Source organism: Rhamphochromis sp. 'chilingali', assembly GCF_963969265.1.
Source record: "Rhamphochromis sp. 'chilingali' genome assembly, chromosome: 15".
NCBI lineage: Eukaryota > Metazoa > Chordata > Actinopteri > Cichliformes > Cichlidae > Rhamphochromis > Rhamphochromis sp. 'chilingali'.
This window is the reverse complement of record NC_137942.1, coordinates 7,628,256-7,643,336: the sequence shown is the minus strand read 5'-3', so window position 1 is coordinate 7,643,336 and position 15,081 is coordinate 7,628,256. Positions and strand designations below refer to the sequence as shown.

Below are 15,081 nucleotides of genomic sequence, written 5' to 3'. Positions count from 1 at the left end.
AGAAACAAACGCTTCAGTTTTGAAATGAGAAAAAAAAAAAAGATGTTTTACTTACTATGTTATTTTGATTTACCTTTATATTTTTGTTCGTTTGTTTGTTTTTTGTTATCCAAGGGTTTAAAGTTCAAAGCTCATACTCTTATGTGGGGACTTGCCAACCTGCACTCCTCTTTAAATGTGATGAAGTCTTTCTGTTGGTTTAAACCATGTGTGCCAAATTGTATGTATATTCCTCTGTCCATGCTTTGAATATTAACAGTGCATAAAAAAAAATATGAAGAAAATTCTGTTGTTGGATGCATTTCCGTCAACCTTGAAGAAAAGAGGAAAAAAAAGAAAAATTCACACAAGTTGTCACATTGTGTCAGATTTATATCCCAAAATGCTCACAGGTGCTGACAGAATTTTGCTGCAGTTTATAAAAGGTTTAACACAATCTGTATTTGGTGATTGGTTGTAGTCTTGCTGAAGCATAGGCCTGCATTGTGCCTCTCTCCTTACCTCAATCTGAGATGTATTTAGTAAATGCTTTTCGCTGTGTTTTACCAGGTCTCACATCATATCAGCCCCAATAGGATGATTCCCTCTGTTGGTTTACAGCTATAACATCAGTATTACAGTGAAGAGGAACAAAACATGGTGGATTTAAGACTCAAAACTCCACCGCACCAAAAGACGGTCGTAAATCTGCAAATTTCCCCCAGCTCCAAAGCTCTGTGCTATTCCTCTCTATGGATTTCTTTTCTTTCAGTTTGTTTCCAAAATGGTTTGTATAACAAGTGAGGGACCAGATGTTTTTTACACAGCTGTGCAGGGAAGCCAGTACTGTAACACAGCTGAGCACAGCCTCTGCTTATTGGCTAATCATAGCTCAGTTCTGGCCTGCCCCAGACACAACATTTCCGCTTTGCAGTTGATCTCAGTTCACTCAAGGATTATTAAGAGTCATTCCTCTTTTCCTGTGCTGCATCTGCAAAACCTCTTGGCCGGTGCAACAGTTGCAGTCCAGCAGCCAGCCAAAAACTCCTCTCCATATCAGCCTCTTCCTTCTGCATACACATTCAAAGAAAATAGAGCATTACTTTGACATCTGGAATTTGAAATTGCATGCATTCATCTGCATGTGGAAAACAGATTAAAATCCCTTTTCTTTTTTCTTTCAACATTTTCCCCGGGGTACTTTTGAACTGAGATGCCTTTGACATGAACTCAATCAGCGGGGTGGGTGTTTCGCGTCTTGAATTCGGGTTCAAGTGGATCCGTCGGTTAAAGTAAAACCCACCCCTTCCTACTGTGGCCTGCAGCCTGAGAGCTTTTCCACCGTGGTGAAGCTGAATTGTAATCTCATCTTGAAATGGTTTCCCAGTCATTCCAGACACTTATGCAAGAGTACTTAACAACTCAGAAATGCAAGGGAGGAACAAAAAAAAAAAGTATTTCAAAGTTTTCCAAAAAAATTAAAGTGTTTTGTTTTTTTGAACATTTTAGATTTGATTATACTGTCACTCATAGTTTTAGATCTAAAGAAAGTGAGTACAGTGAGTGTTGTATTTCCAGCAGCTACTTTTCTATCCGTCTTGGCTTGAAGCTGTAGTCCCTCACACCCACCCACCGTTTGCTTTGTGGTGATTTAGTTCTTCTATATGGTTTCTCAGGTCATTCCAAACAGCAGTTTTCCCTATGTAGGAACCCACTTAAATCTCAATTTACTAACACACACATCATTGTTTCACTGAGTTAACTGCACAAACTGTCACACCGATTTTCCTTCACAGTACTCACATTTTAAGTAAGCTTTAGTGTTCTAAGTCAAAAAAGGGAGGATGAAAGTGGCTTAGTTCCACATTCAGAGCCACTGTGTTCGCTACACTACAAACTCAAACGACCACATCTGCCTGCAGCTATTATCCTTAGAAGTCGTTTTTGAGATATTGCAATGCAGCTGCATTGCAGAGATGCTAAGGAAGTACAACCTGGCTGGGCGTGTCATGTACAGTACTAGAATGCATGTTTAGTCAACAACAACAACAACAACAACAACAACAACAAAATAAGGCATGTGTGTATGTACCGTTCTGTGTCTTTCACATTAGTTTAGTAGTCATGTAGTTGTGTGGTGTGTGTGAGAGAGGAGAATGCCAGCCTGCTGCCCCCCTGCGTCACCTGAGACCCTTCAGCATGGGAACCTCCATGGCAAGCTGGTACATTTACAAGACATCTTAACCTATCTCTGGGAATGCTTCAGAAACCCACTTCACATCCATCCTACTACACACCTGTCAGTGACCGCTGGTAACTTTCTACAAGGCATACCCAACAGGTTGATTTCTATATTTCCTATACTCTGTCCTTTCTTGTCTTGTTTTGGACAAGAAAGGACAGAAACTCTGTCCTTTCTTTTTTTTTTTTTTCCCCCTTCTTTGTTTTTAAATGGTTGCAAACACACTTTCTCGTCTCAACTTTGTTTTTTAAACCCTTTGAATTGATGCTGCTTCTGTGCTTGACTCTGGGTTTACTGCGTGGTGCCATGTTCTCCACATGGCCTTTAGAGCTTGTAACGCTTCAGTGTGTAATGTTACCATATGCCTTACATGTTTTCCAGGACTAATAAAAAAAAGCATAATAAAAAAAGACAGGAAATGTGCTTTTTTTATTTCTGTGCCCAGAAGCAAAGACAGATTTTTGACAATTAATTTATTAAATTCAGAATATTTTACAAATTACTGTCTGTTGTTCCTAAACTAAATGATGACTACAATCACACAGTGCGGTGCAAATTATTTGGTCTATACAGTACTGTGCATATTGAAGACTTTAATATTCATTTGTTCTGCAAAATAACCTGAAACGGTATTTTAAAAAAATTGTCATGTGAAATACTATAGGCCCTTCACTCTTGAACAACTTGTTAAAAGAAAATTGGTAAAGGACGTTACAAAATTAAAATTCAGTCTTCAATGACTCCATTATTTAAAAGAGACTACAATTAAAGGATGGTCAGATATCAACATCTCACTATAACAAAGTGTGATTGTCAACTAATCAAAACCGCAAAACAGTGCTGTAAACACAAAGATCGCCAATATACTGCTATTTTTATATATAAAACAAGGAAGAAATACATTTTTTACATGTTTTAATCATGGGGCTTTTCTGTTGATTCCTCAATTCCAAGGGAGGTCAAGACCTCAGACAAGCGCGTCAAGTAAGTGGAATCTGGGTACCCATTCCTGAGAGAGACAAAGAGAACATTGTTCAGGTCAGGTCCATGGACTGACTATGACCTTTAATTCTGCAGCTCTCTCAGACATCCTCGCTGGCCTCACTCACCCTGATTTGCCTCCCTGTAAGCTGGTCTTGTGTGGGATGCCGTCCCAGGTCACCCTTGCATCTGTCCCTTTGCCTGTCACTGTGAAGGTGAGTCCCTGCCTGAAGGCTTTCTCCAGCCTGGGCAGCAGCTTCTTTGTCGGCTGACAGTCTGGAAAGTAGGCTTCAAATAGCCCTCCCTTAAATGGTTTTCCAGGAGATGGATGCCCATCCTGATAAAACGCAACACAAAGAGCGCAGTCATGAACAAGGTCTCGGTATTGCAGTGTATAAGCTGAAAGGCAGCCTATAGCTGCATGCTATTTTGCAGGAGAAGGTCAGAATTGTAACTGCAGCCTATTTTATTTTAACAACAAAATAATGAATACTGGCTGATATCTGCAGATCTCAGCCGATCAAGAAACACACATATATGAACTCATAGCAACAATGTGAATCAGAATATGCCTCTGAAGTTTAGCTAATTCTTTCTTGACACCCTGTAGGAGTCAACTAAAACACAGGTAAAAGACAAACTAATGCTTAAAATTAGAGAAATCATAACTCAGAGCTTTAATATGTCTGCACACACCTGATGTGTAACAAGGGCTCTGTACAGAATTGAACTATTTATAACGGATTTAAGAAAAGGTCCTAACTGAGCAGCCTTTCTTATTCTGTCTCATTTGTAGTCTCTGAAATGAAAGCTTAGAAGGTGCGCCAGTGTAATTTCTCATTCAGATAAAGCACAACAAAATATCAGCGAGAAATGTTTTTAAGCCACTCACCGCTTGGATACCATCAGGAATGCTGTAAGTGATCTTGATAGTACAGAACTTGTTGTAACCTGGCAAAGTGATGTTTAGTTTAGATTTTACAATTTTGCCCAGGATGCCCCGAGGTTTCTGCTCCGTCTCATGACAAACTCTGCAGCGGACATGTACCGTGTCCAAGCACTTTGAGCAAAAAGTAGTTCCACATTTTGTTCTCTGCACAGATATCCCAGTTTCTCCACAAACACAGATGTTCCCCAGCCTCTCCTGGCCTGGTTTGGCTTCCCCTGGGGTGTTCTGGATCTCTGCTTCTTCTTGACCTACACTGCCTATCTGCGTAGCAGGTAAGGTGGTCCCTTTCTCAGTGCGGGTTAATGTTGATCCGACACCATTCAGACCCCTCACACTATCATTTCCTGGTGTAGACTGACTGACAAATGACTTAGCCTTCTGTCCATCCATCTCCATTGGATCTATAGGCTTGACTTTCTCCTTAATGACATGATCTTGCCTTGCCAGACCAATAGATCCACTCACAATCTCCCTCCCACCAAAGTCACTTCTGTAGGTTGTCCTCCATTCCCGACTCCTACTTGTACCATCAGCATTGCCTGGTTGGCTCTCTCTAATCACCTGAGAGTTACTGTTAAAGTGCAAGCTAGTGCTTTTATCTTCATTCATTTGAAAAGAAGTTGGGGAATATTGGTATTTGTCAGGTATTTGAGCCGAGTCTCCAGAAAATACTTCCCGCAGGGTAGCACCTACCTGGGAACACAACTGCCGTGGACCAAGAAGATATAAGCTCTTGGCTAATATCTCGATAGTAACCTTCTTAAAGCGGCTCCGCACTTCAGAACAACAAGCTTGTAAGGTTTCATCTGCTTTGTCAGTGATACCCAGTTCAGACAAGGACACCTCCTGCACAGAGAAGTCTGAACTAACTGAGTCAACCAGCTTCTGCAAACCTAGATGACATGAAGTCACTTTGGATGAGTTTGCTCCTCTTATGGTAACAGTCAGCTCATGACTACCTAAGCTGCTCTCTTTTAACTGGACATCAGAAGCTAGATCTTCCACTCGGTAGCTGTATGATTCTTTTATATGTTTCCACATTATCCTGGATACTGTAAGATCTGCAGTATAGACTTCCTGCTTGTCCCTTCCTGTTTGGGTACTGAAGCTAGAAGACCTGCCCCTGGCTCTGACTGTGGACTTGCTGCTATCTTCTTGACTCTTCTGACTCATAACTTGAGCCTTCTGCTGAGGCGTTCCTGAGAAACTACTGGCTCGCTTCAAGGTGGATCTGGATCCAGCAGACTGAGGTGCAGGACTTCCTGACAAACTGGACTGTGTACCACTAAAAGGGGATGATGAATTCTTAGGTCGAGCATCTGTTAAATCTGGATTCAAAGAGGTTCTATTTTGAAGCGAGGAAGATGCCAAACTAGATCCAGTCTTGAACAAAATGTCTCCTCCTGTGTTTTGGGGTACTGCTCTGGAAACTGCCTCACCAGAAGTCCCTGCTGTTTCTGAGAGTACATCATACCCTAACATTGGCCCTTGGCGTGTTTGTCTGCTGGGAGATGAGTTTGTTCGTAAAGTGAAGTCAGCTGGTCGACTGCTTAACGCAGCTAGCCCAGAATCCTTAAACCGGGCAGCTAATTTATACCTTCTGGCTCCTTCAGCTCTTCGTTCATCTTCCTCTGACTTCAGCATCTCATCTAGCTTATCATCCCCCGATGCTACAGTGGAGGGTGTGGGGAGAGTGAATCTCTCCTCATCAGTCTGAGGGTATAAACTTGAACCATATGAGGGAAATCTCAGGAGACTAGCTACATCTTCCTTTTTATCTCGCTGGTTAACATTGTCCAGGAGAAGAAACTGCTTGGCCTCTGACACATCACTACTGCTTCCAATAATATAAATATTTTTTTCATCTTCATTCAGAATAAGTTTGGGAAGTCTGACACTTAAGTTCTCAATTGCCCTTTGCAGGCCTCCACTGGGGTGCAGGATAGCTTTGGGCAGCTGGGATCGACGGATTTTGGCCTCAATGTCCTCATGAAGCTGACTTATAGCCTTTCTGGCTATCTTCAAGCGCTCCTCCTCTAGACCATCCTCCCCAACTGCTGCTGTAACATGCAGAAACAGAGTGGTCAAACCCTGACTTGTTACATCCACCACTTCAACCCCATACTGCTTCAGGATATGCTGGTATTCCTTCCGGCAGTGTTTCTGTAGGTACTGAAACATGTCTCCATCCATAATTAGTGAGAAATCATCCGCAGAGGTTGTAGAATGCTGCAAAGCAGCTCCATCTGCCTGACCAGTGTCCTCCCAGGTATAACCACCAGGTGTCAGGTCTCTTTCTGAACTTAAACTGTAGTTGTCAGTTGGCCTGTCAATGTGATTTTTTTCTTTGTTGTCTCTTTGCTTGTTGGCTTTTCTGCTCTGATCTTCTGACTCCTGTGTATAATGCTTCTGTGCTTTTTGAACAGACCGGAAACCACTGGAAGTAGGCTGACTCAAGTCTTTTGAGTTTTCTGCTGAGTTTGAGCCTCCAGGATGACCCAGTAGTTGTGCCAAAGCTGCCTGCACTGTGGAGTAAGAGCCAAATATTGTAGAGCATTTCTCAGTAGCAGTATAGTTGATCTGGACATCGTGGTGGCTCTGAAGAAGGCTTGTCAATGCCATGATTCCCCCTGGAAGCTTGCTGTAGTCAATTGTTGCTGATAAGCTTAAGACGACCTATGATGATGAGAAAAAGAAAAGAGAAAAACAAATTAATTACTAATAATTTTACACTGTATCTGTTGAAATTGTGCAGAGCAGCAGCTAAATCTACCTGATCTGGAGCGAAATCTTCACAATGCTCAGTTACCGTGAGCTTATACTTCTTCCCATCCACATCCAGAACGTGTAGCCTGTGGTGAATAACTCTCTGTGCCACTGTGCGAGAGGGGTCATCAGAGAGAAATCAATCACAGTCTGTGAAGCATCCTGACTAAGTGTTTCTACAACTGGCCACTCCATTGACTTCAATGCCAACATTCCAGTTTAGTGTAAATCACTGGTGGCAGCAGACAGTGTAGTACAGTGTATTACTTTTGTAAATGAATGCCATCTTTGGTTGGTTTACAGTTGTTTAGTGTTAATACAGTCAGTATAATATGTAACTAATCCGCCCTATTTTCCTTCGGGATTAATAAAGTATTCTGATTCTGATTAATGAACAGTATTTTTGCAATGAAAGACCACTGACACAGAACATTTAGTTATTCAGACAGTAATCACTCTGATCTACACAGCAGATGAGGAGACGTGAACATACACTGAACCTACTGACCTCCGCTGTCCTCGAAGGTGATGAGAGCAGCCAGAGGCGTTGCCTTGAGGAAGGTGACAGAGTCTACTTCCCCTCCTCCATTTCTTTTTCTAAGGAAGTAAATCAATAGCTTGTCTTTCAGTGTGTTATCCTCGATGTCTGTGGGCAGTCCACACACCTTCACAGTCCTGCCTGGTTCTGCCATCTGCTGGAAGAAACACAATCACTGTTGCTGTGAGAAGGAAAACTCTCGAAGCTGAATGCAAGGCTAAACACTAAAATGTTTTCATTCTGCATTAATGGTGAACATGAAAATCAAAATGATGGCTAAAATTTAGAACATGACATCTCTCAGTGAAAGACCCCACAACTGTGAATAGGAATTGAAACATATTTGATAGTCCAACTCCCTCTGTTGGGGGTTACCAGGAAAGTACATCAACACAGAAAACTATCCTCAGTTTCCATCAACAGAGAATATTTTTCATTAAATTGTAGGGAAAAAATGTCTAGACACTTTGCAGCTGGTTATTTGAAGCAACAGCAGGCTAACACCAAAAAAATATATCATTGTAATGTCAAAACTACTGAGATATCCAGACTGCTATGTGGAAACGAAAGACTAGAAAACGCGTAGACTTCGTGTATTGCGTACATGTTTGTCCAATATCAACAGGAGTGTAAATTTCGTGTGTAAAATTGTACCAGTGAGGTTAACGCCCCTTACTCCCCTTCTTCCTGCTTCCCACGACTAGTCTGTAACTAACTGACAAATAATAAGCTGCTCTAAAATGCCTTTTTTAAACCAGATGTTGCTTGTAATACACGGCAGATGTTACTGGATTCAAAGTTGCCAACACCTGTGCTAATTGTAAAATAAATCTGATCAAATTAATAAAAAAAATTAATTCAACTTGCGAAAAAGAAGCGCTTTTGTGTGCTCGTGTCTACACGATGTGAAAACACATCTGCGAGCGTTAAGAAAAGCCACACTGCAGCCAGACGACTGTCAAGGAAGTAGAGAAAATCAAAAACATCTCGACTGCCAATCTTCTTAGCGCATATCGACAGATCTTCTATTTGCGCCCGAGGCAGTTACGGTGTGTCGCATTCTTTGGATATCTTTCAGATTTGCAATCATCACTGACCTTAAAACGCTTCCACGACCGTTTCTTGCTTTCTTTCAAAGATCGTCACTCTTTACGAGCAATGGAAGAAAAGTGAAACTACCGGTTGTGCGATTTTTCTTCCCCGCGCTAGGGGGCGACAAAGTGTCATGTGAGTCGGTGCGTGCAGAAGTTTGCGGGTCTATTATCTGTATCATACAAATTCCCAAACTGTTCCTTTATACGTGGTTATTATTATGATTAATATTAGTAGTAGTAGTAGTATTTGTTTGTTTGTTTATTTGTTTCTTCTTTCATCTGCCTTTTTTAGGGGTGGCTACGGTGGTTCATCTGCCATCTCAATCTGTCAGCACGATTTTTTGGGCTCAATTTGTGAAAATAAATTAATTAATTAATGTATAAAAATACAGGAAAGGTTCTGGTAGCCCACTGTCCAGATTTTCAAGTAATTATAAAACTGAAAGTTCTTGTTAATTCATAGAAAAAGTAGTTTTTTTTATTTTGCTGTTGACTCATTGTAAAAAAACTGAAACAAGAACTGTCATTTCTTTGAAAATCTAATACTTAATTACATTAATGTAGTATGAAAATGACATGGTCTTTATCAGTAGAAAGAACTGTAAGATTTGTGAAAATGCAGGTAAAAGTCCAAAATTTATGTCCTCCTTCAAGTTTGCCAAATCAGTCTAAGGGGGCAGATTGGAGTAAGGCCCCCGGGCCTTACATTTGACACATTTGACGCTCTGGAGCATACCTCTTACCTCTCTTTTCCAGTTACACCCTACTCTTATACTAGTATTCCTACTACTACTACTACTACTACTACTACTACTACTAATAATAATAATAATAATAATAATAATAATAATAATAATAATAATAATAATAATAATAATAGTCTGACCTCCCTGACATCCTCTAGTTACAACAAGAGCCAAAACGTTATTGTCTAAGGAATGTAAAATACAGTCTTGAGTCTGAGTCTTAGTAACCAGTATACTGATGCTATGTAGCAATATGTGTTCTGTTTTCTACATTTTAATCAGTATAAGCCAAGAGCGGATGATAATAATGTATTTTAATTATATTTAGGCGAGCCGCAGTCAGTAGGTGGCAGTAATTAGTTTGAATACTGACTAAGTCATAGAAGAAGAAGACTGTTTTGTTACGTCCAATCAGATGCTTTGTTGCTTCATCCAGTGCGCAGGCGCTGTGTAGCAGATATTTCATGTGCTGTACGTCGTGTCCGGTGGAGGTCACAGACATCCGAGCAAAGTGAGGTAAGTTATGACATACGTTATGTGTGTGACAGTAAAATTACTTAACTTTTTATCGAAATGTCATTGTATTAGCCATTGGAAGTGAAACGGAGAGACGTTTTATGTGCTATTTACAAGACAGGTAGTGTTACAAGATTAAACGAACACGAGCGACCACTTTGCATCAGCGTGGGATAACATGCGTGCAGTCACCCGGCGTGCAACTTGGATTTACCTGTCGCACGCTTTTTAATCGTTTTACGTATCTTATTGTCTTATCTGTAGTATTGCATCGGCCTTAAATCTAAGCTGCGGTGCTCTGTTTAGTTATATGTGCTTGCAAGATGTCTCAGTTCAGTTAGTAGATAAGCTAATGCTAGCTAGTTAGCCAAATTAGCTAACAACCACAGCCTTGGTGTCAGTCCAGCTCAAGGCCAAAGCCAACTGTTATTTGAAAGAGGGGATTTAGCCTGGATTTCCAAGGTCCGTCACAGGATTATGGTGCATTGCGTAGGTGTAGAGGTGGAGATGTGTAGAAAGACATTCAAAGTGTTTTCATTGTCACCAGGTTGCTGTCATGGCCAAGTTATTTGAGTCCATTGGGAAGTTGGGGCTTGCCCTCGCCATCGGTGGAGGTGTCGTGAACTCAGCCCTTTTCAACGGTGAGTCCTAGAAAGATCCATGGTCTAATGGAATTTTACATGTATAGGAAAACATGCTCAGTCATCAAGCATAAAAATGATTCATTTGGTAAAAATATATATTTTGTATAAACCACATTTCCGAAAGAATTCAAGAGGTTTGGGAAGGCAGCAAAAGCTAATGAATAGCTAGCTACCTGATAGTGTTGCATGCAGATGAGAAAAGCAGTTGTTTTAGTTTTACGAACATATGTTATTCTGAAGTGAGATTTTGGTATTACACTTAGGGTTACACTTAACCTCTTTTGCTAATTTAGGATGCCTTTGGTCTACTCTGTGTAGCACCTATATTAGTTGCCTTTGTTTGGTTAAGCTGATGAATTCATCAGCATTCCAGATCATAAACGAGAAAAACTGACCTTGAATTTATTCCTATTTATTCTATTTATCCCTTTTGTATACTCTTTATTTATATATGTCTCTGTATTTATATATGTGTATATATGGTATTCTGCTCACGTTCTGTAACTTCTGTTGGTGCTGTGCTATTTGGAAACTGAATTTCCCAGAGGAATCCACCCGAGGGATTAATAAAGTTCTATCTTATCTCTTAATAAAAATAAAATTAAAAAATAAATTTTTCATGTTAAACTATTTTTTCTATATGTGATTCTCTGTCCTCCTCGTTGCAGTTGATGCAGGTCACCGGGCTGTGATCTTTGACAGGTTTCGAGGTGTTCAAGATGTTGTTGTTGGTGAGGGAACCCACTTCCTCATCCCCTGGGTTCAGAAACCTGTCATCTTTGATTGCCGCTCCCGTCCACGCAATGTGCCTGTTATCACAGGCAGCAAAGGTATGCAAGCACTCCAAGGAACTTTAGTTTCTGCAAATTAAGTGTTTGTCAAACTAAGAAGGCTTAGCTTTGTGGTGTGGCGAAGACTTGAATTAGCCACTCTTAAATGTTTAGTTTTTCTAACATTAAAAGACATGTAGAGGGTATGTCAGATGTTTTTGAACACTTAAATTTTCTAGTTGTTACTGAAATTTATATAACTCGGTGTATGCTGAAATAAAGTGTACAACAGTAACAAAAACATTTAGAATTAAAAAATAATAAATTAAAAAATCATGGAGTGCCATATTCTAAATTTGAGACACTCTTCAGATGAATCTTGCCATTCCTTCTACAGTGGCAGTGTAGCCAGATTTTTCCCTAGAACTGCGTGCTTTGCTCTTACAAGTTGTTTTGATTTCAACCCAGAATGCTGTGAAGTGGAATTAATGGGTTAGCAAGTTCTGTCTGATGGCTCAATTTTTAACTGGCTAGAATGCCATGGCAACTCTGCACTGAGATCTAAAATGTTCTAAAAGACATTATCATCAGTTTGTTCTAGCTGAAGTTATATTTTGTAAGAGCAATAAAGAGTCTTAACTGAGCAAATATGTTCATACACAAACCTCTTGAGCTGTGTCTTAGTAATATGAACAAAGAAAACCCATTGTTACAGTTGTGTGTGTTGTGTTGCATTCTAATGTAAATGCAGTAAAAAAAAAAAAAAAAAAAGAAGAAAGAAAGAAAGAAGAACCACCAACAGAAAGAAAGAAAAAAAAATATTCATATGGTAAAATAAGAATAGCCGTGGGGGCTTTCCATTAAGAATTCAAAAGTCTCTAAAGGGCATTACAAAGTGATGAATACTTTGACCACCTGTCAGTATTGTTTGCATTCTCACAAACCATGGTTATTTAAGTTTTGAGATCATGATGGTTTTGAGATCTATTATTCGACGTCACACTTGGGGTTGACCTACTTTTTAAATCTATCATCAGTTGTTTGTTGCACACTTGTTTGGTTAAGTTGGTGACTGTGTTTTCACAAGGTATGTGCTTATAGGGCTTTATAAATGTTTTTTTTTATACTTTGTCCTGATTTATGGCAAAGTCTCTTTCATTTGATTTGGTCAAGAACTTAAGTGTTTTCAACTTGGCCTTGATTTGCTTAAATGGCCTAAATGGACTTTCTGAATGTACAGAATTAAATGGCAATGTTAAGTTTATTTATTTATTTGGTGAATTCATGACTACAATCATTCTAGTTCTTAGCTGTAGCATTAAAAAGCATTTATAGCTTAATGTCACATACGCCTCTTGACCACTGTTCCCTCTAAGCTGAGCCCGTGAGCAATCGTGCACTGCTGACACAGTCTACGCGCACAGAAAATCAGCGAAATAAAATAAATACATGTATTTACTTTCATTCCAATTCAGGCTGGATTTTTTTTTTTTTTTTTTTTTTTTGTGCACAGCGCAGATTTTCTGTGTGGGGAGACCATGTTAGCAGTGCGCGATTGCTCACGTACTCAGCTTAGAGCGAACATTGCTCTTGACTAAACTAGGTACATTTTGTACAGAAGAAAAGTGAAATGATGCACTCCCCCCTTCTAGTGTTGCGCACACACACAGCCTGATGAAGAAAGTCTGCCATGATATAAGTTCACAGCCGCTGCATTATTGGTTTTTCCTGGAATTGTAGGTTTTGTTGAACTAGCTAATACAAAGAAAACATTCAATTGTGTTGAATGTCCTTTGTAGTTTTGGCCTCAGTGCATCCCAAAACAGCTGAGGGAATTTAAATCTGGAGACTAAACTTCCTGCCATGTTCTACCTTTTATTTATTTGATTCAGTTGCCCCCCCCCCCCCCCCCCCCCCCCCCCCCCCCCCCACTATTCTGATAGCTATATTATTGCCCTTATAATGTGTCAGAGGTTACTGTAACATGATTCATTGCAATGCTGCTTTTGTGTTATTTAAACTGTCACAGGTTTGATTTAAAAATGTGGAAAAATAGGAATGTTTGAACCCACAACTCTCATTTGATTTGATAACTGTGTAAACATTCCCAAAGGAGGAACTTGTTTGTTTGTATTTTACACAGAAAATTTTAGTCCATGAACACAAACACTTGTTTTAATGTGTAGGCCAATGTATACAGTGTGATTAAGGTCTGAACCATTCACCCTACAGATCTGCAGAACGTTAACATCACGTTGCGTATCCTCTTCCGGCCGGTGACAAACCAGCTGCCACGCATCTTTACCAGTATTGGTGAGGATTATGATGAGAGGGTGCTGCCATCTATCACCACAGAGGTCTTAAAGGCTGTAGTGGTGAGTAACAATCCATTAAAGGCCAAACAAATTGGCTGAATGTATAATGAACAGAGTCAAAAAGCGCTTAATGTTTCTCTCTCTCAGGCTAGGTTTGATGCTAGTGAGCTCATCACTCAGAGAGAGCTTGTGTCCAGGCAGGTCAGTGAGGACCTCACAGAAAGAGCCTCCACCTTCGGCCTAATCTTGGATGATGTTTCACTGGTATGAAGTTGATGGAAAATTATGCAGCATTGTTTTATACTATCCTTGGGTTGTGTGTTTAACTGCAGTAACCTGCTGTATTGTGTTCTTTCAGACACACTTGACCTTTGGCAAGGAATTCACAGAGGCTGTTGAGATGAAACAGGTGGCCCAGCAAGAGGCAGAGAGAGCCCGTTTCGTTGTAGAAAAGGTACTTCTAACATTGCATGTAATCCCTGTACTATGAGCGCATTCTAAAACTGTGCATACAGCTTTATCGTTTTCATTTTATCATTTTAGGCAGAGCAACAGAAGCAGGCAGCCATCATTTCAGCAGAGGGAGATTCTCAGGCTGCTTTACTCATTGCCAACTCTCTGATGGAGGCTGGTGATGGTCTGGTAGAGCTCCGTAAGCTGGAAGCCGCTGAAGACATCGCCTTTCAGCTGTCACGCTCCCGCAATGTCACTTACCTGCCCTCCGGACAGGGCACATTGCTTCAGTTGCCCCAGTGATAATGTCACACCCATGTCTACCACCTCCCCTCACTGTCTCCAGCCATTACATAGGCCATGGACGTGGTGGTTGGAGGATTCAATAAAGGATTCTCCCAACATCACACACATTCCTCCCACTATTTCTCTAACCAAATCAGGACTGGGCTCCGCTGATGGCAGTATGGTGGGAGACAAAGTGAGAGACCTATGATGGTTAAATTTATGAAGTCCTTTTATGTAAGGAAGTGAAGGGGTTTATTACTCTGTGATAACCTAAAATATATATATAGTACTCTGTTTTGAGAATTGTCAGTGCAGTAAATTCTGTCAAGATTCAAGTTATGTCAAAGTGAAAGCACTTAATGAGTGGAAAGCAACAGTCACTTGTACATCAAAGAAAACATGTGATTTCTTTAAACAATAAATGTGAATGGTAAATGCCATTCTGTTGTGCTTGGAAATTTCATCAAATTGTGTTTCTGTTTTGAAATCTAAATGAATTGTCAATCTTTCTGATGACTGCAAGGTATGTGTCTTGACATTGTTTATTCATTTGGCTTCAGTCATTCAGGCTTACTAGAGAATTTTATTTTAATTTTTTTAAATGTCTGCCGCCTTCTTTCAGATACCTTTGTCACACTGATGTTACTCCGAATCAATTGGAATATGCTTAGCAAGTGGTACAGGATGGTACTTGATTCTTTTCTTTGCTATCTTCAGTTTGTATGGAAAAAAAATCTAAGCCCCGTGTTGCAGAAAAGAATGAGTTATTAAATCGCCTTTCTGCCACTCAATTGTCAGTC

The 15,081-nt window shown here is 40.2% G+C and overlaps 2 protein-coding genes across 3 annotated transcripts; one reads left to right on the top strand and one right to left on the bottom strand.

The window, feature by feature from the left end:
* Positions 1 to 2,033: 2,033 nt before the first annotated feature.
* Positions 2,034 to 8,865, bottom strand: LOC308411445 (uncharacterized protein). 2 transcript variants are annotated; one of them, XM_080905326.1, is made up of 6 exons: positions 8,553 to 8,865; positions 7,426 to 7,612; positions 6,925 to 7,028; positions 4,095 to 6,827; positions 3,331 to 3,539; positions 2,034 to 3,230 (listed from the first exon to the last, which is right to left on the bottom strand). In XM_080905326.1, exons 2-6 carry the CDS (start codon positions 7,607 to 7,609, stop codon positions 3,137 to 3,139), a joined length of 3,324 nt encoding a protein of 1,107 aa, XP_080761452.1. In that variant the 5' UTR covers positions 7,610 to 7,612; positions 8,553 to 8,865; the 3' UTR covers positions 2,034 to 3,136. The 2 variants fall into 2 exon arrangements, with proteins under 2 accessions (XP_080761452.1, XP_080761451.1); XM_080905325.1 differs by having other exon boundaries at positions 7,426 to 7,609.
* Positions 8,866 to 9,746: 881 nt separating this feature from the next.
* On the top strand, positions 9,747 to 15,067 carry phb (prohibitin). Its single transcript, XM_080905329.1, has 7 exons — positions 9,747 to 9,811; positions 10,359 to 10,452; positions 11,124 to 11,285; positions 13,458 to 13,600; positions 13,688 to 13,804; positions 13,899 to 13,994; positions 14,084 to 15,067. The coding sequence occupies exons 2-7, from the start codon at positions 10,368 to 10,370 to the stop codon at positions 14,294 to 14,296; spliced, it is 816 nt and encodes a 271-aa protein (XP_080761455.1). The 5' UTR covers positions 9,747 to 9,811; positions 10,359 to 10,367; the 3' UTR covers positions 14,297 to 15,067.
* The last annotated feature ends 14 nt before the right edge of the window (positions 15,068 to 15,081 follow it).